This window comes from Rutidosis leptorrhynchoides, chromosome 1 (genome assembly GCF_046630445.1).
Source record: "Rutidosis leptorrhynchoides isolate AG116_Rl617_1_P2 chromosome 1, CSIRO_AGI_Rlap_v1, whole genome shotgun sequence".
Lineage (NCBI taxonomy): Eukaryota > Viridiplantae > Streptophyta > Magnoliopsida > Asterales > Asteraceae > Rutidosis > Rutidosis leptorrhynchoides.
Window position 1 is genome coordinate 29,154,380 of NC_092333.1, and position 24,606 is coordinate 29,178,985.

Here is a 24,606-nt window from a genome sequence, read left to right on the forward strand (position 1 = left end):
TTTAACGATCCAATCGTTAGGATTAAATACATATAAGGTGTCGGTAAGTTTGTTATTGGGTATGACCCGACTTGGATCAAAACATATTAGCCACATTAATTTAATATGTCTCTCGGGCATACGAAATACCTTCATGATATCCCCGTCCGAGCTAGAGCACTAGCCTTTTAACGGACGTATGCTATTTGAGAAGCGTGCACGTTGGTTTGCGTGTATTATTAAGATGATTATACAAAGGGTATAAATTATATATACGTTAAGTTTAGTTACCAGGGTGCTCAATTTCGTAGAATATTTTGATAAACGTTTCTGGATGAAACAACTGAAATCTTGTGATCCATCTTTATATACAGATTATGCGAAACATACAAACTATGAACTCACCAACCTTTGTGTTGACACTTGTTAGCATGTTTATTCTCAGGTTCCCTAGAAGTCTTCCACTGTTTGCTTATATGATAGACAAGCTATGTGCATGGAGTCTTATATGGCATATTTTTCAAGAAAACGTTGCATTCACCAATTCATTATCATGTACCTTATTTTGACTGCATTGTCAACGGAAGTACTATTGTAAACTATTATATACGGTGATTGTCTATATGTAGAAATCATCAGATGTCGAAAACCTTTGATTTAAATATTCATTTATGGTGTGCCTTTTCAAAAGAATGCAATGTTTACAAAACGTATCATATAGAGGTCAAATACCTCGCAATGAAATCAATGAATGACGTGTTCGTCCATATGAATTTGGAGCGATCGTCACATCGAAAGAACACAGTTACCAGTCGCTATGATCACTGCAGGATATCTGTTACTGACTTAACTCTAATGAGATGTACTTTGATTACTCTTGTATCTACTTAGCTTGCTTACAGCATATGCTAAGTCAGATCTAGTACAAACTCATTAGATACATTAGAACACATTATCATATATCATGTTCTTACTATCAAAATGCAAGACACCCACATATTATCAAGCTACTGTGTTCATTTTACACAACTAACAAGGGCTACTGCTCATCCTTTTAATGTCTTGCAACTTGATATCATAATCATATATATCTAATATGATTCTAATCAATGAAGTGTTCAAATGACCACACATAAGATTTACATCTTTTGTGATCTATATTTTAACAAATTTGATCAATTCTTAGTCATATTCTAGGTTTGACCTAGAGACGTTGAATTTAAATTCTGCATATGTACATCCAAAAGAAGTGCTTGCTTGTGCTTTAGAAGGAAGCAACAACAAAGTTCACCTCATTCTATACGTATACCAGGCATGTTTGTGTTGAAGCTTACTACACCCCTGATCTTTAATGCCATTTATTAAGCTTTAATTAATAGAACATAACATAGTCATGCTTCTATTTCTTGTTAGTCTTCTGATACCCTTTTTTGCAGGGTTCTAACTTTATGAACATATCAAAACTTGGCTCACCAGTTCTTGCTTCTGCTATGTGCTCTCTTGTTGCCTCAATTCAGAGGTGTTGTGGTCTGTGGCGGCTTAATGAGGTAATAGTTTCTAACTTGTTATTTGTGTTTATCCAATTTAATATAGGTTGGAAACAACTAGAGCTTGACTTTACCTTCTTAGACTAAGCTCGGATTTGTTAGACTATAGCTCAACGAGTCTCCAGGATATAGGCTTGATCTTAGTTCAAGAGCATACATAGCACTAGAAACAATGCACTAGTTGGCAAGCTTGAAAGTTTGATTTGGATGAGCTTTGCATAATCTATTGTATTCTAAACAAGTGAAAATCTCATTAATGTTATCTATCCCCACACAATTATATTTCTTGTATATTATTCTAGATTCTGGGTCAAGTATCTTTTTTCACTAACTGTAAGGTTGCTCCTTTAGCCGTACAAACACAAAGACCCAAGTAGGTTAACCTTTTATGTACCATCTAGAAGCTTTAATCTCAAAAGGGCTCTCCCTGAAATGGAAAGTTGCACCAGGTCCTGTAAATTGACGAATTCTCATAGTTATATGTATTAGTCCAGAATTCAGCATAACATATTTAAGAGAATCTATCAAAATGCAATAAACACATTCAAGCAACCAGGTTATATAAGTTTAGGCATTTTGTTTTAACCTATCAAAATGAAAATGAACGCCACTAATAATCTTTGAAGTAAACTTATAGCTGTAGCACAGGATGTTAGTTTATTCATATATTTACGAACCCATCATAGGCTCCCCTTCTACCTAATTTTAAAAAAGACACCAATTGATATGAAATCGTCCATCTATTGTTATGTATTGTATGTATTGTATGTATATACATTATAAGGTTCACACCATCATTCCAATGACTAACCTGATGGATCCCGCTTTGATGAGTTAAAGCTTTAGTACTGATGTTCGCCTTTTGCACCTGCACCTACATTCCAATATATTATCCAACTTTATAATAGATATGCAGAGTGAATCCCTAATTAAGAAGGATTAGTTTACTTTTGGGTAAGTTATTGGCTTGATTTTGTACATGTGTAGGAAATAGAGCTAGAAGCGCATGCGGTTAAAGGTGTCGGTAAAACACATGCCAAATGGTCTCCTGTTGCCACTGCTTGGTACAGAATGCTCCCTGAGGTGACAACTATTTTTTTCAGATTTATGTGACATCTTGTTATTAATATCTCATGTCTTATACACGTATAATAGTAATAGTATGATAGTTTTATCCTTTTGGTGTAGGTTATATTGCTGCTAGATGTTGAGGATGCTGATGCAGAGACACTTGTAAAAAATGCCATGTTAATGTGTTTGACATTGAAGATATGGGTGAAGGTACTCGATTTCTCCAACCATATCAACATTTTTTATATATATACAGAAAAAATACTTTATCGTGTGGGTTAAGTATATTTTTTGTGCTATGCCGATATCTTTTTCAAAGATGATACTGCATGTATGCAGTTCTATCATTAACGGTCATAGTTTTATTGCTAATAGTAACTTCAACAATCAGAAGATGGCCTGGGAAGCAGTGGCGGAACTAGGATTTTTTTCACCGGGGACAAAAAAATTTCTTAAAACCAAAGCGATTTTTTTGGACAAAATATGGAGGTTGTGGGGCAAAAAATTGAGGTTTTTAGACAAATTATGAAGGTTTTTGGGCAAAATTTGAAGGTTTTGGGGAAAAAGTTGGAAAATTTTGGTCAAAATTTGAAGTTTTTGGGACAAAATATGTAGGTTTTGAGGCAAAATATGTAGGTTTTGTGGCAAAAAAAGTCCACCGGAGGCAAAGTCGAAAAACCCAAAAATTTTACACTGAAAAAAAAATCCACTGGGGGTGGGCGCCCCCTACCCCCATGTAGTTTCGCCCTTCCTGGGAAGGGTTGGAAACAGTCGGAGAATAATTTTGTTGGTCTGCGTACATAAGAATATTGGGTCGGATTACTCGCATATATGCTATATTATCATTCTTCGCTTATCAATCATCAGCTATCTTTATCATTCATCGGATATTTTTATCATTCATCGGATATTTTTTTTATCATTCATCACGTTCTTTTATCATTCATCGTTTATCATTCATCAGGTATTTTTATTATTCATTAGGTATTTTTATCATTCATCGGGTATTTTTTTTTATCATTCATCTTTATCATTCTTCCCTTATCATTCATCAGCTATCTTTATCATTCACTGGGTATTTTTATCATTCATCGGATATTTTTATCATTCATCGGATATTTTCATCATTCATCGGATATTTTTTATCATTCATCACGTTCTTTTATCATTCATCGTTTATCATTCATCAGCTACTTTTATCATTCATTTGATATTTGTGAGTCATGAATGATGAAAAACAAGATGAATGATAACTTTTTAAGTGATGAATGATATAAAATGAGGTGATGAATGATAAAAATGAGGTGATAAATGATAAAAATTTTCTGATGAATGGTAATTTTTTTAATCATTCATCACTTGGTTTTTCTCATTCATCTCGTTTTTTATCATTCATCGCCTTATTCTTATCAATCATCACCTCATTTCTATCATTAATCACCTCCTTTTTATCATTGTCTTGTTTTTCATCATTATCACCTCATTTTTATTATTCATCACCTTCTTTTATCATTCATCTTTTTTTTTATCATTCATCACCTTCTTTTTATCATTCATCTTGTTTTTTTTTTATCATTCATCACCTTCTTTTTATCATTCATCACCTCAATTTTTCCATTCATCACCTCATTTGGATTTGACGGTCTTACTGTTAGGGTCTTGTGTCCGGTATAATCGGCGTTTTTCCGATTTTATATTGATTGTTAGTTTATTTATCCGTTTGTGGTTTCGGTTAGTTGGCTGTCCTTTTGTTAGTTTAGATTCTTTGTAAACGTGTTTATCCACCCCGTTGGTGGACCGTTTGGTTATGTTTCATTTGTTTTTGCTGCTTGTGTCGGCTGTTTGGATGTCCTATATACTAAGCATTTTTAAGTTTTTGGATGTAAAAAGTAGCAAGTGCTTATTTGTTTACTTTGATCTGTAATAAACAATTTCTGCAACCAAAGCCCTATATACTAATATCCCAAACACCCCTTAAGTGGTAACAAATAATAATTAACAACTTATACACGCAAACATACAAACCGACCACACACATTATTGCAAAAATCTCATCAATATTCCATATTACCACACAAAAAATATAAATTTTGTGAAAAAAGTACCTTACTCTTGGCATCCGAATGAGTATTATAATTAATTAATGGTTCTTTTCAATAATTAGGGTTTTTCTGCTGATATGTCTACTACTGCTGCTCCAAATAGGGAACTTCCGAAACCATGGAAGCGTGGTATTGATGCTAAGGGTCATCACTATTATTGGAATGACTGGACAGGTGCTACCCAAAGTGATTTCCCCACTAGTGGGTTTTTTGAGGCACCGAAAGATCCTACTCTTCCGCATCCTTGGGTAGCCGTAGTGGATCTGGAATCTAATGATTTACTTTTTTGGAACACGGTCAACAATACTATTGATCCATACAGGCCCACTTCTAAAGTTGTTTTTGAAGGTTCTCCAAGAAGTCCTAATCAAAGGAGTTACTCAAAAGAAAAGAACAAGTATTTGGAAGCTTTTGAGCACGATAAACATGCAATATGTTTTGATATTGATAAACTTGAAAGTAGTGATAGTGTTGTATCACGTGATGAAACTGAAGGTCGTGAGGTTTGTGTTCATCCTGTTCTTTGCGGTGCAGTTGTTTTTTTTTTTTTCTTTTTTTTTTTCTTTTTCAACAATCCAATACTTCTAAAAATTTATTTTGACTATTAACTGATTATGCGTAAATGTGTACTTGCTTATTTCTATTGACGTAGTCTTTATATTGTACATAACTCATGTATGTGTGTTATTTATATTTCAATTTAATATTTTAGGAAGAGAAAAGAGCATTCATGGCTCTTCTAGAAGATGTAAATGTTCAGAGATGGCCAGGATCAATGGGGAAGTAACCAATCGGGGAAGGGGGAAGCAAAAATTTTTTTTTTTCGTTTTTTTTAAATTTTTTTTTCCTGCATCAAGATCACACGAAAATATGAACATTTAGAAGAGACACTTCGTGATGAATGTTATTATTTAGGCGGGAAAACGATCGACAAAAATAACATTCAAGATAATATTGTTCGTGAAGAATATGAACGTTTTTTTTTTCTTCATGTTTTGTGAAGTAAAATTTAGCCCGATTTAGAGTTTAGGGTTTAGGGTTTGGTGTTTAGGGTTTGGTGTTTTGGGTTTATTCCATAAACTCAAAACACCAAACCCTAAACTCTAAACCGTTCGTGTTAAAAACTCAATCTAAATCCTAAATCTAAACCCTAAATTTCTAAACCCTAATATCTAAACCTTATAAACCCTAATATCTAAACCTTAATATCTAAACCCCAATAGCTAAAACCTTAAAATACGCTCGAAAAACACGATAATTGTTATATATTACTTCTTCGAGCGTTTTCCCGCCAAAATTAAAATATTTATCACAAAGTGTCTCTACTAAATGTTCATATTTTCATCTCATCTATAATGTTCGTGAACAAAGTTTTTTCAAAAAACGAAAAAAAAAAAAAAAGTTTTTGCTTCCCCCGCTTCCCCCGAATGGTTACTTCCCTCTTGATCCTACCTCTATATATATATATATATATATATATATATATATATATATATATATATATATATATATATCTTTTAACCATTCTGACATTGACATGTGTTGTTTTTAATAGACGGTTAGCAAAATCTCTAATGACTCGAGATATCTTGAATTCAAACCAATGATTGAGCGAAAGAAAACTTTCCGTGAGGTAATAATTACCTGAATTATTCATCTGTTAGATCGACTAGTCGGGTCAGGATTTTGAAGTAGTCGGACTATTCTCCGGCTTGGCCAAATTTTTATTTGGTCAAAGTTGTCAAATGTCTAATTTATACTGTAAAAGTCGGATTTTTCTGGTCAAAATCGGTGAAAGTCGGTCAAATAAAGTCAAAGTTGGTCAGCTTGTACAATACATTTGAAATCTTGGTTTTTTTTTTTTTTTTTTTTTGTCAAAGTTGTCAAGTGTCCAATTTAGACGGTCAAATACAGTCAAAGTCAAAGTTGGTCAGCTTGTATAATACATTTGAAATCTTGATTGTACCTGGTACGTGGTACAGCTTGTCTAATATATTTGAATTTTCATGTTATAGTTTATAGAGAAAAGATACAAAGCGTTTAAGAAAATGCTAGAGGTAAGTTCGTTTTGCTTTCTTTATACTGTGTTAGATTTGTTATAGTTTTAGATTAATTTAATTTAATTAGTGATTATTTTTTAATTGATGAGGGGTGATTAGTGTGAATTAGTGAATATATAAGAAGACTTCTTTTAGGAAGTTGAATGTGTATTATTGAGATTGTTTGTGTGTTGTGTACATCAACTTTGCAAACATCTTAGCCTATTTATAGGCCTCCTAAGTTGGCTAGAATCATCTAGCAATTGCTAATCTAGATTATTCTAATTAAATATTTACTAGTTAATATCTAATACTACTACATAATTCTAGATTAATCTTTTTATTCCTAATTACATGTAGATGAGTCTAGAAATACATTACTATATTTCAACACTCCTCCTTAATGTATTTCGATGTTACTCCAAGCATGTTGCGTAGGAACTCGAACTTTGGTCTTGGAAGTGCTTTGGTGAATATGTCTGCAATTTGCTCTTCAGTTTTGCAGTATTTTAATTCAATCTCTTTCTTAACGGTGACTTCTCGTAAGAAGTGATATTTGATATCAATGTGTTTTGTTCTACCATGAAACACAGGATTCTTTGCCATTGCAATTGCAGACTTGTTGTCGCAGAATATTTGAGTAGCTTCGTCTTGTTTTTCGCCCATGTCTTCAAGTATTCTTCTTAGCCATTTAGCTTGATTAGCTGAGTTTGCGGCTGCGACGTACTCGGCTTCAGCTGATGATTGTGCCACCGTTTCTTGTTTCTTTGATGCCCATGAGAAGACACCAGATCCAAGTGAGAATGTGTATCCAGAAGTACTTCTCATGTCATCCACCGATCCGGCCCAATCACTATCAGTGTATCCATGAAGCTACGAGTCTATAGTGGGCTTGTACCATATTCCATAGTCCATGGTACCTTGCAAGTATCTTAATATTCTTTTAGAAGCTCCGTAATGTATTTGAGTAGGGTTTTTCATATACCTGGATAGTAGACTCATTGCGTACATAATATCTGGCCTTGTTGTTGTCAGATAAAGTAGACTTCCGATGAGACTTCTGAATCTTGAAGCGTCTGCTTTCTCCGATCCATCTTCTTGTCTCATCTTCTCATTGGCAACTAGTGGCGTCGCGACGGTTTTACAACCGTATAGTTTAAACTTTTTCAGGAGATTTTCTGTGTATTTCCTTTGGCATATGAAGATGCCTTCCTTTTCTTGACTGATTTTAATGCCAAGAAAATAGCGCATCGAACCAAGGTCGCTCATCTCGAACGTTTTCATCATGTCTTCCTTAAACTCTTGTATCATTCTCTCATTGTTTCCCGTATATATAAGATCATCAACATACAAGGAAATAATGAGAGTGTCAGAGTTACCTTGGGTTTTGATATAGAGTGTGGGCTCACTTTGACTCCTCCTGAATCCTGAACTTGTGAAGTAGCTGTCAATGCGGCTATACCAAGCACGTGGTGCTTGTTTAAGTCCATATAGAGCTTTCTTTAGCTTTAGGACTTGGTCTTCTTTTCCTTTCTGAATGAACCCTTGTGGTTGCTCGACGTATATTTCTTCTTCGAGAAATCCATTTAGAAAGGCTGATTTTACATCTAGTTGGTGAATCTTCCACCTTCGTTGAGCTGCTAATGCCACAAGTGCTCTTATAGTGTCTAGTCGAGCTACTGGTGCAAAAGTTTCGTTGTAGTCGACTCCTTGTTGTTGTGAGTAGCCTTTAGCTACTAGCCTTGCTTTGTGTTTTTGTATAGAACCGTCAGGGTTGAGCTTTGTTTTGTAAACCCACTTTACTCAATGATTTCTTTATTTTCTGGAGGATCAACTAACTCCCATGTGTTGTTTTTCTCGATCATTCTGATTTCTTCATTCATAGCAGCCACCCACTTTTCATCTTTTGCTGCAACTTCATAGCTTTCAGGTTCTATAGTTGTGAAGTTGCAAGTCTCATATACCTCTGTTAACTTTTTGACTCTTCCAGGTGTTGACTCTGGACTTGAATCGTCTTGCGCCATAGGTATTGTTGCTGATGGAGAAGTTGGCGTAGTAGGGCTCGTTTCTCCAGTACTTTCATGACTAGGATGCTCTGTTTGTAGTGGCTGTTGAGCTGGAGTTTCTATAGATATCCTCGGCAAATATGTTTGTTTTTCGACTTTATCTTTCTCCCAATTCCAAGAAGCGTCTTCGTCAAACTCCACGTCTCGGCTTATCACGATGTTATTGGTCTTCAGGTTATAGACTCGATAGCCTTTTGACTGTGTGCTATAGCCCAAAAATATTCCTTTTTCTGATTTTTCTTGGAGTTTGTGACGTTTCTCCTTAGGAACATGGATGTAGCAAATACTCCCAAATACTCGCAGATGTTTCGCCGATGGTTTCCTTCCACTCCATGCCTCTATCGGAGTCTTGTTTTCTACGGCTTTCGTAGGACATCGATTTAGTATATATACAGCCGTGTATACAGCTTCGGCCCAGAAACTGTTTGGAAGGCCTTTTTCGTGTATCATTGTTTTGGCCATTTCCATTACAGTTCTGTTTTTGCGTTCAGAGACGCCATTTTGTTCAGGGGCGTAACCAACAGTGAGTTGGCGTTTAACACCTTCATCTTCACAGAATTTATTAAATTGTGTAGAGGTGTATTCTTTTCCTCTATCACTCCTTAGTGTTTTTATATAATGGCCACTACTTTTTTCGACGAAGTTCTTGAACTTCTTGAATATTGTAAATACTTCTGATTTTTCACGCATGAAATAAACCCACGTCATTCTAGAATAATCATCGATGAAGAGAATAAAGTACCTGTTTTGGTTAAGTGACGGGGTTCTCATTGGTCCACAAACGTCGGTGTGCACCAGCTCCAGTATACCTTTCGCTCTCCAAGCTTTGTCACGAGGGAAAGGTTTTCGATGTTGCTTGCCAATCATACAGCTTTCACACGTGTCGGTGATCTCTTCTATTTTCGGCAAGTCTCTCATCATATTCTTCTGTTAGAGGATTTTTAGTGCGTGAAAGTTAAAGTGGCCAAATCTTCGATGCCATAGCCATGATTCTTCAACTTGAACTTTCATGGCTGTGTCTTGGATATACTGCCAACGAAGCGGAAAGTTGCGGTTCTCCATTGGCACTTCGGCTATTAATTTATAGTTATTTTTCTTGTCACGAATAACGCATGATTTGTCTTCGAAGAGTAAAGAGTATCCGTGCTCCATCATTTGACCAACACTTAACAAGTTACTTGCTAGGGTTGGTACTAGAAGAACGTCATTGATAGATCGAGTGACGTTATTAGTTTGAACAGTAATAGTACCTTTGCCTTTAGTATCCACGAGTTCTCCATTCCCTAACTTGACACGAGACTTTACGGAGGTGTTGATACTCTGAAATAGCTTCTCATCTCCTGTCATGTGATTGCTGCACCCACTGTCGATCAACCAAGTATCGTCCCTCTGTTTATTTGCGACATGACAGGCATAGAATAGCTGATTTTTGTTCTCCGGAATATCTTCACTTTCTTCCGTGAAGTTAGCTCGATGATTTTGTTTTAAACGGCAATCTTTTTCTAGATGCCCAAATCTTTTGCAGTTATTGCATTGTGGTTTCCCTTTGTGGAAACAATCTTTCTCCAAGTGGTTTGTCTTTTTGCAGATACCACATGGAGGATAGTTTTTTCTTCTCTGATCAAACCCAGTTCTGGGTTTTTCTCCTCCTCTCGACTTTTCTTCGAGATTTCTTTTCCCCTCATTATTAGATTTCTGAGACCTTATTTTGAGTTTAGACTGAAAGGCACTTTCTAGTGAGTTTTCACTACGCCGACTCAATCTAGCCTCATATGCTTCAAGAGAGCCAATTAATTCTGTTAGCGACAGAGTCTCGATGTCTTTTGACTCTTCGATAGCAGTAATGACATGATCGTATTTTTCGGTCATACTGATAAGTATCTTTTCTACGATCCTTTTGTCAGTTATATTATCTCCATAGGCTCTCATTTGATTTACTATTTCTTTGATTCTAGAATAGTAATCTTTAACGGTCTCAGTCTCTTTCATATTTAAATTTTCAAAATCTCGTCTTAGAGTTAGTAGTTTTACAGATCTCACCTTGGCATTTCCTTGAAATTCTTCTTGAAGGATCTTCCACGCCTCTTTGGCTGTCGTAGCTCCCATGATTCGTGGAAAGATAGACGGTGTCAAGGCTTGTTGAATGTAGCCTAGAGCAGTAGCATTTCTTACAACATTTTTGTTGTATTTTTCTTGTTCTTCTGCGGACAGAGTTTCGACGTCTTTTGGAGTTGTAAACCCGACTTCGACAATATCCCACAAGCTTTGTGCTTGGAAATATGTCTTCATTCGGATACTCCAAAAATCATAGTTATCACCATCAAAGATGGGGACGGGAATATTGTACGCACCGACGGTAGTCATGGTGTATTCGAACAACGCCCAACACGGCTCTTGATACCACTTGTTAGATTTGTTATAGTTTTAGATTAATTTAATTTAATTAGTGATTATTTTTTAATTGATGAGGGGTGATTAGTGTGAATTAGTGAATATATAAGAAGACTTCTTTTAGGAAGTTGAATGTGTATTATTGAGATTGTTTGTGTGTTGTGTACATCAACTTTGCAAACATCTTAGCCTATTTATAGGCCTCCTAAGTTGGCTAGAATCATCTAGCAATTGCTAATCTAGATTATTCTAATTAAATATTTACTAGTTAATATCTAATACTACTACATAATTCTTGATTAATCTTTTTATTCCTAATTACATGTAGATGAGTCTAGAAATACATTACTATATTTCAACATACTGTACTTAATTGAATGTTGTCAATTTCTTTATCTTTTCATCTCAATGTTTCTCACAGGAGTCAAAAGAGATCACATCATCAACTGAATGGAGGTCTGTGTATAATTATTTATTTATTTCTTTAATAATTTAGTTGTCTCTGTGCTTGGTTGTAAAAGTCCGAGACAAGGCTGACTAGTCCCCGACTAGTCGCGATTTAAATTAGTCTGACTATAGTCACTGACTTGGCCAATTTATTTGGTCAAAGTTGTCAAAATTTAAGTCAAAGTCGATTAACTTCCTAGTAGTTTCCAAATAGTCTCCAACTTGGCCGATTAGTTCTTACAAAGTACCGACTGACTAGTCCCGGACTAGCGACTTTTACAACCTTGTCTCCGTGAATTTATACTTTAAATGAATTTTTTTTTTTTTTTTTTTTCCTTCACTTCCTTTTGGACATTGTGTAGTAAAGCGGTCTCAACCTTTAAAGATGATTATCGATTCAAAGCTGTTGAGCAATCAGAAAAGCTCGAGGAGATTTTCAACAATCATGTTTCAGAACTTAAGAAAAAGGTGGATATTATTTAGTATTATAATTGTCTTTTAAGGGTTTTTTTTTTTTTTTTTTTCAACGATCATGTAACAGAACTTGTCCGATCAATCCAGGTTGACCGATTTTTGGACCGACATTTATATTTGAAATAGGTCTACCGAGTAATCCGATAAAATGATTAGGACCTGTTGAAACTAGTACATTGCATATTGGGTGACTTTAACTTGCTAAGGAAGGATAATACATAAGCCTGTTTGTTTCAAGTGGGTCAAGTTGTAGACTTCTAATTCTATGTTGTCGCGTTTAAACCCTTGTATATAGTGTATGTACTCTGTATTGTATCAATTTGTTATTTAAGAAGGTTTCTGGTTTAGTGGATAAGGTAGGATTTACCTATTTTTTATTATTTAAATATTCATTTTTCACCATGGATCATATTGATGGTTAATTAAAGTTATGCCAGAAGGAGTTGCATGAAGAGAAGAGGAATTGGAAACGGAAGTTTGAGGTTGGTTAACCCATTTCGTTTGTTTGTCATCAATTTTTTTAGTTTCATTTGGCATGTGTTCAAATATTTATAATATTTTATTCGTTTTTAAAAGGTTGCTTATGCTACTTCATTTATTATGATCCAGCAATGTGACGCTCAGCAGATTGAAACTCGAGAAGCCAGAGAGTGCCAACTTTCAGTCCGTTGGCGGTGATTGGTAAAGCCATATGTATTTTCTTTATTTCTTCCTTTATTTTGTTTGTATACATAAACTTTTGACAACTTTGCTTACATATTATGCATGTTCATTTAGTCGAGAGGGGGTTAGACAAAAGAAGGCTAAACAATCGGCCGAAGTTGAAAGACCACCGTTGTTGATGTACCAACAGCCTGATCTCGCTGAGCTAACAGAACAACTCCCACCCTATTGGAAGGTAGTATAAACATATAAGTTGGTTGGTAGTAAAACATGTCTTTGTATGACATACTTGTATGTATCGAAGTGCAAGTTGCTAACATGAGTACCGCAACATGAGTACTACGTAATGGACTTAAATTGTGCAGGCATATTGGGATGAAGGATCAAACCAAGTTTTTTATGGAAACGTAAAAACGTCAGAGTCCACTCTGATTAAACCTGCAAGCTAAACAAAGTCCATCACACCGTTCTGACAGCTAACGCTAGCGTTGTGCTCAGAAAGTTTAGCCCTATGACCATCGGTTTAACTTCTCCTTTTCTTACCTTTTTATATATGTTTCATTTGTTTCATCACATGTTACTCCATTGTCAATGATGTTACATCATACAATGCTCTTGTTACTTCCATTTATTTTTATTGCTAATCAAACTTATTGAGACTTGATAAAGTTTCAATATGAATGGAGTCTTCTGCAGGGTGTCTGCATTAGTTTTAAAATTCTGTATTTTGTACAAGTAAACAACATGACATGCCATAATTTCAACCAAAGATTTGAGCAGGTCAAACATACATACTCTGTGTTAACAAATAACAATATATAAAGGGTGATGATCATTTTACCACTAGACTTTTACCTTACGCCACTACTATATGTTATTTGACGACTATACTGCCATTACCTTTTTAATTATCCCTAAAATTAAACCTAAAATACCACTTATCAATATGTATATGATGACGGTGTAAAAAGACACAGGTGGACATTAATTTTTGTTTCTTTATGGCAATATGCATGTCATATTTGAGTTTATCTTAAACTCATCTATTATCAATTACAATAGCTTGTTACTTTGTAGATCCAACATGTGTCCTCAACCAGAACAATGTCTCAACAAAAAAGATGGATCATCATGTATGAATCGTGCACCTGATATCAAAATGCAAAACACCTTCATATATTCATATTATTGTGTTCATTTTAAAAAATTAAATGAATTATGCTTTTGAGTTAATTATAATCAAATAATCGGTTGTATCAAAACGTGTTATAAAATAATAGTGTTTGGATTTAATTATATTGTTTGACAACGCAATAATCAAATAAGTAGTTAATTACGTGTTTGGTAAATCTGATTATTTGTTCAAATTAACAAGTAAAACTCAATAATCTGATCATCACGTTTTGTTGCAGTAAGGGGTGACTTGCTTTTTCGTTTTCACGTTTTGAGTCTCTCAAATCGCAAATAATTGATTTTTTTTATTTAACTTGCCAAACACTAGAAACTGATTATTAACGATTTGAAAACGTGATAATCAAATAATTAACTTCTAAACGAACAAACAAACACCCCCTAAACTTATCTACTCATAGTCTCAGATTACATTCATCAATAAGTAAACATCTAGTAATAAAAAAAAAATTCTTCATTCGAAATTATTCTATGTATAATCAGGATATAAATACATAATCAAATCTTCTACTAATATGAACACACACATCAACAAGCTAAAAAGTTAAGATTCATTTTATTCAAAGAAATATACAAAGTTAAGATTGTCAGACAACCATGTAACCTTGCCAAAACCCATCAAATGGGCTGGCAACGATCCTCTACTTAGCCATGGCCGGAACCATAAGCTGTGTTAATCACGCTCTAGTTACATAGTCGTGATAATCACGTTTTGCTGTAGTAAGGGGTGACTTGCTTTTTCATTTTCACGTTTTAAGTCTCTCAAATCGCAAATAATTGATTTTTTTAGAAAAAGTCAACTCTCAGTCAAAAGTGGGTTGCAACACCGCTTTAATGGTATTCATATAGTTACACATATATGAAACTTATGTTATAAATACATCATTTTAAACAAATAGAAAATTTATATACATTGTTTATAGTCATGGGAAGTAAAAGAAAAAAGAGGTAGAAACAATGCAATATCATTCATTACCATTGCAATTACATTCATCACGAAAATTTAATTAACATTTATCACGCCGTTTCCTACCCTTCCCTGTTTTTTTTGCTTCTCACTTGATCACGTACGTGTGTGTGCGTGTATGTATATGTATATGTATATATATATATATATATATATATATATATATATATATATATATATATATAGGGTCGTAATCAAGAGGGAAGCACTTTTTTGGGGGGAAGGGGGAAGCAAATTATTTTTTGTTTATTTTTTCGTTTTTTGAAAAAACTTTGTTCACGAACATTATAGATTACATGAAAATATGAACATTTAAAAAGACACTTTGTGATGAATGTCATTATTTTGGCGGAAAAACGCTCGAAAAAAATATAAAAACATTCAATGCATTGAATGTTTTGCTGCTAAGTTTATTTACATCGTTTTGTTTTCATCTTATTCATCATATATATCCACTAAAAGCATATATTTTCACATACACCCATTTTTCAATCAATTAAATAAACACGATAAGTGAAGCATGATAGTAGACAATTTATTTAATGAATAAAAATCACACTCAAAGGTCGTTCGAAAACAAACAGAAACAAAAGAATGATTTCCTTTCATAATTTCAAAATAAAAAACAAAAGGGTATAACGGAAACAATTTTCGTTTGATTAAAGTGTGTGTATGTGAATTGATTAAAATGTGTGTATATCATAATTGTCGTGTGTTAGGATAAATTGATTAAAATGTGTGTATGTGACATTATTTACTTTAAGTTATATATATATGATGAATTTAATTGTTTAACATGAATATATGTGATATTATCTAATTTAGATGAATAAATATGTGATTTTACTATTTAAGAAGGGGATATATGATAAAATTCCTTATTTTTAATAGGGAGTCAAAAATACGGAGTCCATATTATAGACAAATTAAAACATATGGAGCATAATTAGGTTTAATAAACCCTAATAACGAATGGTTGCTGAGAAACCACCAAATCGGATAGTTGAGGAACCAATTTTAATCAAATTACAAATGGACGATGTATTTGATTCGATTGATGCGTGCTGGAGGTAAAACCTGATGGGTCGATTTCGTTGGATATAGGGTTTCCTGCGTTAAAGTCTTTGTCTGCAATTTCATCTCGCCTATCAGTTAAGGTATGAAACATAATGTTGCAGTATTTTCAGTTGTCATTATAAAGTATAAATTTTTGATATTACAAACTTGAAGAAAGTCGCAAGATGCTTAAGCTATGATATACACAATAAACAATATAAGTAAAAGTTAAGATATAAATTTATGGAAGAGCGTATGTAGAGCTTGTATTATAGACAGAAGGGGTTACTTGACTCTTGCAAAATATTGTCTAGATGCAAATTATACTATATCTTATGGATTAACAGGGATTACTTATGGTGTCTAAGGGTATACCAGTTTCTCTATTGTGGGATGTGTATGTTAGTTTATCGAGTATTTGTTGTTTGTTCATCCTGGTCCCATCCAAAAATAATGAAAACGCTAAACGCATCTTTGCATTGACTGTTGCTATAATATTTTACTTTAGTCACTATAATGTTATACCATGTTGGTACATCTTTGAAGTTCAATACCTACAATGCGTTTCTGCATATGTTTATTGAAATAGGTGAACTTGCACGTTATAGGTGTATTGATTGAGAATTTTTATTGCATTAGTTATTTCTCATATTATTACATTATTGACTTATGAATTATCTAATTTGTGTGTAAGCTGTGGTTAAATGATCATGTTCTTAGATGAAGCAACATTTGTTTAAACTGATAATCTGTGTTAATGGATATGTTAGCTTTTTGGGATGAATAAAAGGCTGTAACGATGAAGAAGTAGAAGAATTAACAAGAATGAGATATTTTTATTAAAAAAAGATTTGATTTTTATTATTATTCGTTTAAGTTTTTTATTATTTCTCATCTGGGGTGTTTTTAAAATTGTTAGATATGCGTATCCATGATGGAAAGAGAAAGAAATCGATTCGGATATTAAAAGAAAAGAAGGGTTGTGTCCTACGACATCCAAAGAAACTGCTTTAATTTTAAGATCATCTAGAGTTGATCAAAATATACAAATATATAGCTGCAGGTGAAATATATGGTGGGAAAAGGCGAACGGATAATTTAGCTGCAGCGTTCCCAAATCTGGTCAATAGATGGGTCGGGTGTCAAAATGGGTAATTTTTCATTATGGGTCAAAATGGATCAGTTTTGCTTAGTATTCGAGTCTTAGGTTTGGGTTTAGGGTTTAAATTTAAGGTTTTGGGTTTAGATTTTAGGGTTTAGAGTTTAGGGTTTAGGTTATAGTTTAGATTCTAGGGTGTAGGATTTTGAGTTTAGAATTAGGGTTTAGGTTTAGGGTTTAGATTTTAGGGTTTATATTTTAGGGCTTAGGGTTTAGATTTAGAGTTTTAGGGGTTAGGTTAGGGTTTAAGGTGTAGGGTTTAGAGTTTAGGGTATAGGGTTTATATATTAGGGCTTAGGGCTTAGGGTTTAGGGTTAGGGTTAGTGTTTAGAGTTTCGGGGTATAGGTTAGGGTATAGATTTAGGGTGTAGGGTTTAGAGGTTATGTTTAGGGTTTAGATTTACCATTTAGGGTTTACGTCAGGGTTTAGGTTTGGGTTTAGGGTTTAGAGTTTCGAGATTTAGGTTAGGGTTCAGGCTTTAGGGTGTAGGGTTTAGAGGTTAGGTTTAGGGTTTAGATTTACCGTTTAGGATTTAGGTTAGGGTTTACGGTTTAGATTTAGATTTTTGAGTTTAGATTTTAGGGCTTAGAGTTTAGGTTTAGGGTTTTGAGTAAAATGATGGAAAGTCAGACAAATCAGATGTTGTTTCTAGATATTAGCCTGTTTGAGAGCTCAAGGTATATCTTATGAATTGGTATGGGTCAAATGCCATTTATAATGAACTTAACTAAAAGTGTAGTGGGTCAAGTGGGTTGTACCTCAGCTTCATACAGTGCTTGCTATTGACAGATATCGATATCCCAAACATAGTTTGCTCATACCGGGATTCTTTATTTGAACTTTTTAACATGGCAGAGTGACTAAAAATGTAGTAATTATTATAGGGTGATAGCTTTGTAACTTAAGTAAATGCATGGCTTTTATATTTTTGTTAGTATGGCGTAGGTTTAATTTCGCATGTACACAGATTTAGAGGAATAATTAGAAAATAGTTGTTATGAGGAGAAAAAGCTTCAGATAACTACAAGGTAATGTACAAACAATTTTTTAAAAATGCTATTGTATTTTAAGTTGTATGAATTAAATCCAAAGGTTTTAAGAGAATTTGTTATTGGAGCCTAATGTGTGCCTAATTAAATGGATTGCATGTTTAGTCGCATCGTTGGCCAATAGGTGGTGAAGGCATGATCCGGAAAGGAACCCTACCACTTCTTCAGATTGATTTGCACTTTATTGTTCTCTATTTAATAATTACAATTGTTGTAAGCGTCCTTGTGTCTGCTTATTTATCCATGTGTAAAAACTTAGATTTCATTATCAATATGTATTTATGTATAAAGCTACTGATGTATAAAGCTACTTACTTAAATCATCACACTTTCTATAACACTCATAGAATAGTGCGTGCGAAATCGCGGGCCTTAATATATAATTTATAAAGCATGTTTAGACTTGCATTTACGGATTTATTTTTTATCATTTGCCCAACAACTATATAACAATATTCTATGATTATGTCCGTTACTAAAAACCACGCAAATAATATAATGTTTCACATTAAGTACTTTCTAACTAATAATAATAATAATAATAATAATAATAATAATAATAATAATAATAATAATAATAATAATAATAATAATAATAATAATAATAATAATAATAATAATAATAATAATAATAATTTAATATTAATAAAGTTATGAGGTTTCCATTGTTCGGGCTATCTGGGAGGGTGAATATTTTTTCACTCTGACCTACACAGTCGATCCGAAACAGTTTAACCATTTCTAATCCCTTCCCTGGCCAACGAAGATTTGAATTTTAAACCTTATGATTGCTGCAATTATGACTCAGCAAGATGAGCGGGAACTGAGAAGACAGAAAAGAAAGCAAGCCAACAGAGAGGCAGCTCAAAAATTGAGACTACGCAAGCAGGTACCGTATACTTGATGATGGCTTTTCAAAATTAATTAGCCGTGCACACGAATAATATAATAATAATACTAATAATAAAGTTACTTATTACTCTAATATACGTGGCATATCCAAAATAGTCTATTAGTGTTTTTCAAACCCTTCCCTGCCCACCCCAAGATTTGAACATGAGACCTTATGATTACTGCAATTATTACTCAGAAAGATGAGCGAGATCTGAAGGGGCAGAAAAGAAAGCAATCTAACAGAGAGGCAGTTCAGAAATTGATTGCTCAGGTACAAACTTCTTAATGATAGGTTTTCAAAGTTACTTAGCCATACACACGGATAATAGGTTACCCGGGAGGGTGAGTATTTTATACTTGAATGCAGCATATCCGGAATAGTCTGTGACCGTTTCTAAACCCAGCCACACAAGATTTGAATATGAAAACTTGTGATTGTTGCAATTATCACTCAGCAAGATAAGTGGGAACTGAAGAGACAGAGAAGAAAACAATCCAACAGGGAGGAAGCTCATCATTCGAGACTACGCAAGCAGGTATCATATACTTCTTAATCATAGCTTTTTATAACTTAATTAGCCGTGCACATTGATAATAAAAATAAAATATAAAATAATAATAGTAATTAATAATAGTTGTTAATAATTTAATAATAATAAAGCTTTTTCAAAATAAAATAAAATAATAGTAGTAGTAATAATAAATATTATTATTATTATTATTACTACTATTATTTATAAACTGTTATTCATATTCATATTCATATTCATATTCATATTCATTCATATTCATATTCATTCATATTCATACTGTATACTATTTGTCCAAGGTTGGGATGTCATTTAGTGGGACAGCATACAAAGAGTTAATGTCGTTTAAAGGCTTGGAGTTGATAATTTCTATTTGAATTTTCAATTTAAGATTTTAAAATAGGTTATTTTTATTAACTTTATTTTGAATCTTTTTTGTATATAAGTTTTTATACATGTAAGTATTACTTTAATTTGTTTTGATCGAGTATTCCTCCTTACTAATAAAGCAAAATCAAATATGGTCTCAAGTTTATGGTTTCTCATAAAAGTATATTTGAAATAATAAACTCTACTTCGAATAAAATGTACCAAGTGATACTTATTTCTTTGGCCCACCGACTTAAATTGTACAATATGTTTATTTAAGATAGTTCTATATTGAAATGATATGCATTATATGTAACAAGTTATTAATTGCACTAGAACTATAGTTTCACTTCATTATGTTCAAATTATTATGTCTTATATTAATCATTAAAATGAGATAGGTTGTATATAATCATAATCATATCAAATACTTCTCTTTATAAAATTTGTTGAATGATATTATGATAAATATCAATGTTTATGATTATGATATTATGATATTATGATAATGATATTATTGATTAAAATATTATGTTAATCAAATGATAATGTTTTATGGCTGTGAAAATGTGAACCACTGGAACATTCACCATGGTATCTGTATTACTAAAAACCTTGCTAGATATTCTCCTCATGAAGGAGAATATGAGTATCACTATCTTCACCGACTCAGGTATCAAGGGTATAAGTTCTTGGAATTTCTTGTGGTTTAGATGACCCATAGACCACTTTAACATTTTTTGTGTCATCAGTGGTGTGAAGTTTTGTGCACTATAGGAGCATACAGGGATACAATTTCTGAGAGAATTATGTTGACTGAGTAATCAAAACACTATTTATTTTTCATTTTTTGCCTTCAAATTGATGGGTTACTTGATTTCTGGATTACGAAGCACGACATCTTGTGTTGTGGTCTTAAAACAATCGGTGAATATGAAAGTTTCATTATCGTTCCTTTTTAGATCGGTACTTATTATCTAACATGGTTATAACATCTTACTTCTTATTGTTTGTTATTTCAAGTTCATATATACGTTTTTGATTTTATGTGCTAATGTTTTGATAATATTGATTATGATAATCATTATGGTTGTTAATTTTTATAAATTCATGTCGATTTGTGTATTTTTTGTATGTTTGCTTTGTGTCATCAGGTTGTATAAAAAGATATTTTGGGTGCTTTTGTTTGTAGATTAGTGTTCGAGCTTTCATCATGTTCGAGCTTCCTTCTGTTTCACGGTAATTTTTGAATTTATCATTACGTTTTTGTGTTAAATTTTGGTGTTGTAGAGGTTATTTATAAGTGTTTTGTTTTTAAGAATCTTGATTCTTTTTAGTGGTTGAATAAAATTTTTAATTGACTTAATGGCAGGTAAGAAAAGCAAAAGAAATTTGTTCATGAGGAGCGTTTGACCGATGAAGTTCTTAGTCATAATGACATTAGTCTTGTGCATCTCTGTGTCACTTAGACAAGTGGTTAAGATGAGTATATTGTAGTGTCACATGGAACTTCCACTACTTCAGATTCAACTACCTACAACTGGTAAACACTTCGTTTATGAATATATATATATATATATATATATATATATATATATATATATATATATATATTATCATTGGTTTGTGCTATTTTATGATCATCATCTATGCTATAGTTTTGTACTCATGTTGGACAGTGTCTTATCTTTGGTCTCTGCACATGGAGTGAAGTTGAAAAACCAAAAGCTAAAACTAGAGGCATGGCTAAATGGAGTTAAGGAATTTTTGACCTCGAATGTGTTATTTGCTCGAAAACTAAATCATAAAGGTAACATTATCTTCTTATATGGTGTAGCAGATCATAACAAAATTTTAAGCATTTCTTTTAGAAGTTTGTTGTGCTAAATATTCAACTTAACATCTATTTACGTTTTCATCATTGAGGGTTTTGGGTGTATGGTGTATCCACGACTATACATACTTCTTGAAAATTATGAAGAATCCATCGTATGATGTCTACGTGTTATCACCTAGAAATTACTTTGTGTTTACACCTTTACCTTTAATTGTAAACGTTGTGATGGAAGTTCACAGCGTTGTAGATCGAACCAATTCGCACAACGTTGTCAAAAAGGTAATTGTAGTGCCTTAATTAACATCTTTTCATCAATTAGCATGTTAGTACTGTACAAATGCTTTTTTTACCCATGAATTGTTTGGTTTTAGATTTACAGAGACTATATGTTTTTTATTGTATCCACTATAAACCAAACCTTTGCTTGAATTGATGTGCTACTATATAAATATTAGATATATTATATTTTATGTGAAAATCTATGCATAGTAACTTTCACTTGACTCTTATTTTTATCATACGTTTGTATTGATTTTCTACATTTTGTGTGGAAATCTAATAATATGTGGTCATATATCATAATTTGTGGTCATATAAGCAACTATCAATGCCTATGTAAGATGGAAATTATAAGTTTGTAGGAAGCTGAATGTTTCAAGATCGATGGAGAAATCTTATATAGTGTTTAATGGTGAGTTGGGTACCATATAACCTTGGGTTTAACAAATGGGTCAAGGTCTCAATGGATGACTACATGGAAAGGTATGGATACTTAATGGGTTTATCTATACATGAAGGTAGACATTAATATATATGGAAGAAAATTGGTTCTTTAAGGGGTTTCTTATACATGCAGGTAGACATTGGTATATATGAAAGAAGATTATTAGATTAACAATTTTGAAAATAATAGTTTAATCTATTTCATTGTTTACAACTGCCAACTTGGACATCATTAAATAATTTAAACCATAGGACAGCTGGCACACTACTTAATATTATGGAAACTACTTGATGACATCATTTACTTAATTAATTTTAATTGATTTTGTTAATTAAATAAATACGGATAAGAAGATGGAGTCCAAATAATGATGTCAGAAGAAATAGTTCTCAAGCATACAGTGTTAGCACAACACTTTAATTCTCAAGGTAAACATTTTTCAAGTTTGAACACATTATATATTGTCTGATACTTATAGACACAACTAATTATAGCCATCCATTCAATTTCCCATCAATGATATAGACCATTGATTCTTTTCTAATCTTGATTATGACCTCATAATCTTGGCCTTGAATTAGTTGATTACAAAAATACCCTTATAATACAATGAAATGGCGGACAATTTACAAATTTCAAATAAATGAAAGTATAATTCTCAAGATGAAATGGTTAACCCTTTATGACCATTAATACACTTTAAGTTATCCTTATTAACTACGTTACGATTAGTAATCCTTAGAACTTTGAAATTTGAAATCTAAAGTGCTGTCATTTTATAGTTCTATTCTAAAGGCGATGATCACCACCGATTTCTAAAGGTGATGTAACATCATGTCTTAGGTTATTTGTAACATTAGGCGTTTGCATAATTTTCTGATGTTGTGTTGTACTTTATTTTATTGAGCGTCGCTCTGACATCTTTTTGGTTGATCTTGCTTGCAGGTTATGTCTTCATATGGATACGACACAGTTCATAATCGTTGATATAGAACCATATGAGCACGTAGGTGGTAGTGTAACCCTATTATATGTAAGTGGGTCAAGTTCAGTCTTTCTAATAGGGTCTGTTTTATGTCTTATACTAAAACTATACTATTATTATATGCTTATTGAATATAACTCAAATCGTTTCGATAAAGTTATTGTTTATAAAATCCATTATTTGAGGAGATTGAGAGTTGAAAAGAAGAAGCCATTAGTGCAAATGCTTCTTTTCATGTCATCCTACATATGTTCATTGACTGCTGCATTGTTCTTGATGGCCGTTGCACGCTGGGCGAATCTCAAAGTACTAAAAAGTCTCGCTTTTACAGCTACAGCGTTTAATAAAATGAATAAATATAAAATATATTTATGTTAAAGTGTATTAATTAAGTTTTCAGAATACACAGAGAGCTTTGATATTCATGTTACCTTTGTGCAGGAGATATGACACAAACAATAGCAAGTTTAGCATTACCGCCTAGCCACTCCTGTAACAAAAATGTGAACTTGGAGTCTCTGTAAGGGATATGTAGTTGCATTCCAGTTTGGGAAACTTCTAAAAAATTAATCAGGTTGCTGCATATTAAACAACAAAGATTTGAATTTTAAGAATAAATAATATAAAAGCAAATAATAATAATAATATAATAATAATAATAATAATAATAATAATAATAATAATAATAATAATAATAATAATAATAATAATAATAATAATAATAATAATCTAATAATATTGATAATAAAATAGCACGAAAATATGAAATGGCATACCAAAGCTGTGAAAGTGAACGATTGAGATTCCCAGCTTCTTTTAAGATGCATATACGATTGATAATATGTTAAAATACAATGCAAATTTGGTATTAGTAGATGTATATATGTAAAATATCTAGATATTAATATGTATAAGAAAATATCTAGAATTTAGAATATGGTAGGAAAAATCTAGAAATATTTGATAGGAAAAATCTAGATATTTGTATGTGTAGAAAATATCTAGATATTTATCCATGGAAATATCTAGTTTCTAGAATGTTCCATGGAGTAGTATAAATATGTG

General features: G+C 32.7%; 1 protein-coding gene and 1 long non-coding RNA gene across 4 annotated transcripts; one reads left to right on the forward strand and one right to left on the reverse strand.

Annotated features, from left to right (window-relative positions):
* The first annotated feature begins 6,258 nt into the window (after positions 1-6,258).
* LOC139858162 (pre-mRNA-processing protein 40B-like) lies at positions 6,259-13,366 on the forward strand. 3 transcript variants are annotated; one of them, XM_071847015.1, is made up of 8 exons: positions 6,259-6,332; positions 6,715-6,756; positions 11,617-11,651; positions 12,005-12,110; positions 12,545-12,598; positions 12,693-12,797; positions 12,894-13,014; positions 13,145-13,366. In XM_071847015.1, the coding sequence occupies exons 1-6, from the start codon at positions 6,303-6,305 to the stop codon at positions 12,792-12,794; spliced, it is 369 nt and encodes a 122-aa protein (XP_071703116.1). In that variant the 5' UTR covers positions 6,259-6,302; the 3' UTR covers positions 12,795-12,797; positions 12,894-13,014; positions 13,145-13,366. The 3 variants fall into 3 exon arrangements, with proteins under 3 accessions (XP_071703116.1, XP_071703123.1, XP_071703128.1); XM_071847022.1 differs by having other exon boundaries at positions 12,726-12,797; XM_071847027.1 differs by having other exon boundaries at positions 12,554-12,598; positions 12,726-12,797.
* A 10,406-nt stretch (positions 13,367-23,772) lies between these two features.
* Positions 23,773-24,383, reverse strand: LOC139858179 (uncharacterized). Its single transcript, XR_011762838.1, has 3 exons — positions 24,318-24,383; positions 23,973-24,119; positions 23,773-23,872 (listed from the first exon to the last, which is right to left on the reverse strand). It is a non-coding gene; the product is annotated as an uncharacterized lncRNA (long non-coding RNA).
* Positions 24,384-24,606: the final 223 nt, after the last annotated feature.

Coding starts and splice junctions, on each gene's coding strand:
- LOC139858162 (XM_071847015.1), top strand. CDS start 6,303: ATGATTGAGCGAAAGAAAACTTTCCGTGAG. Junction 6,333..6,714: donor GAAAGAAAACTTTCCGTGAG/GTAATAATTACC, acceptor TTCATGTTATAG/TTTATAGAGAAAAGATACAA. Junction 6,757..11,616: donor CGTTTAAGAAAATGCTAGAG/GTAAGTTCGTTT, acceptor TGTTTCTCACAG/GAGTCAAAAGAGATCACATC.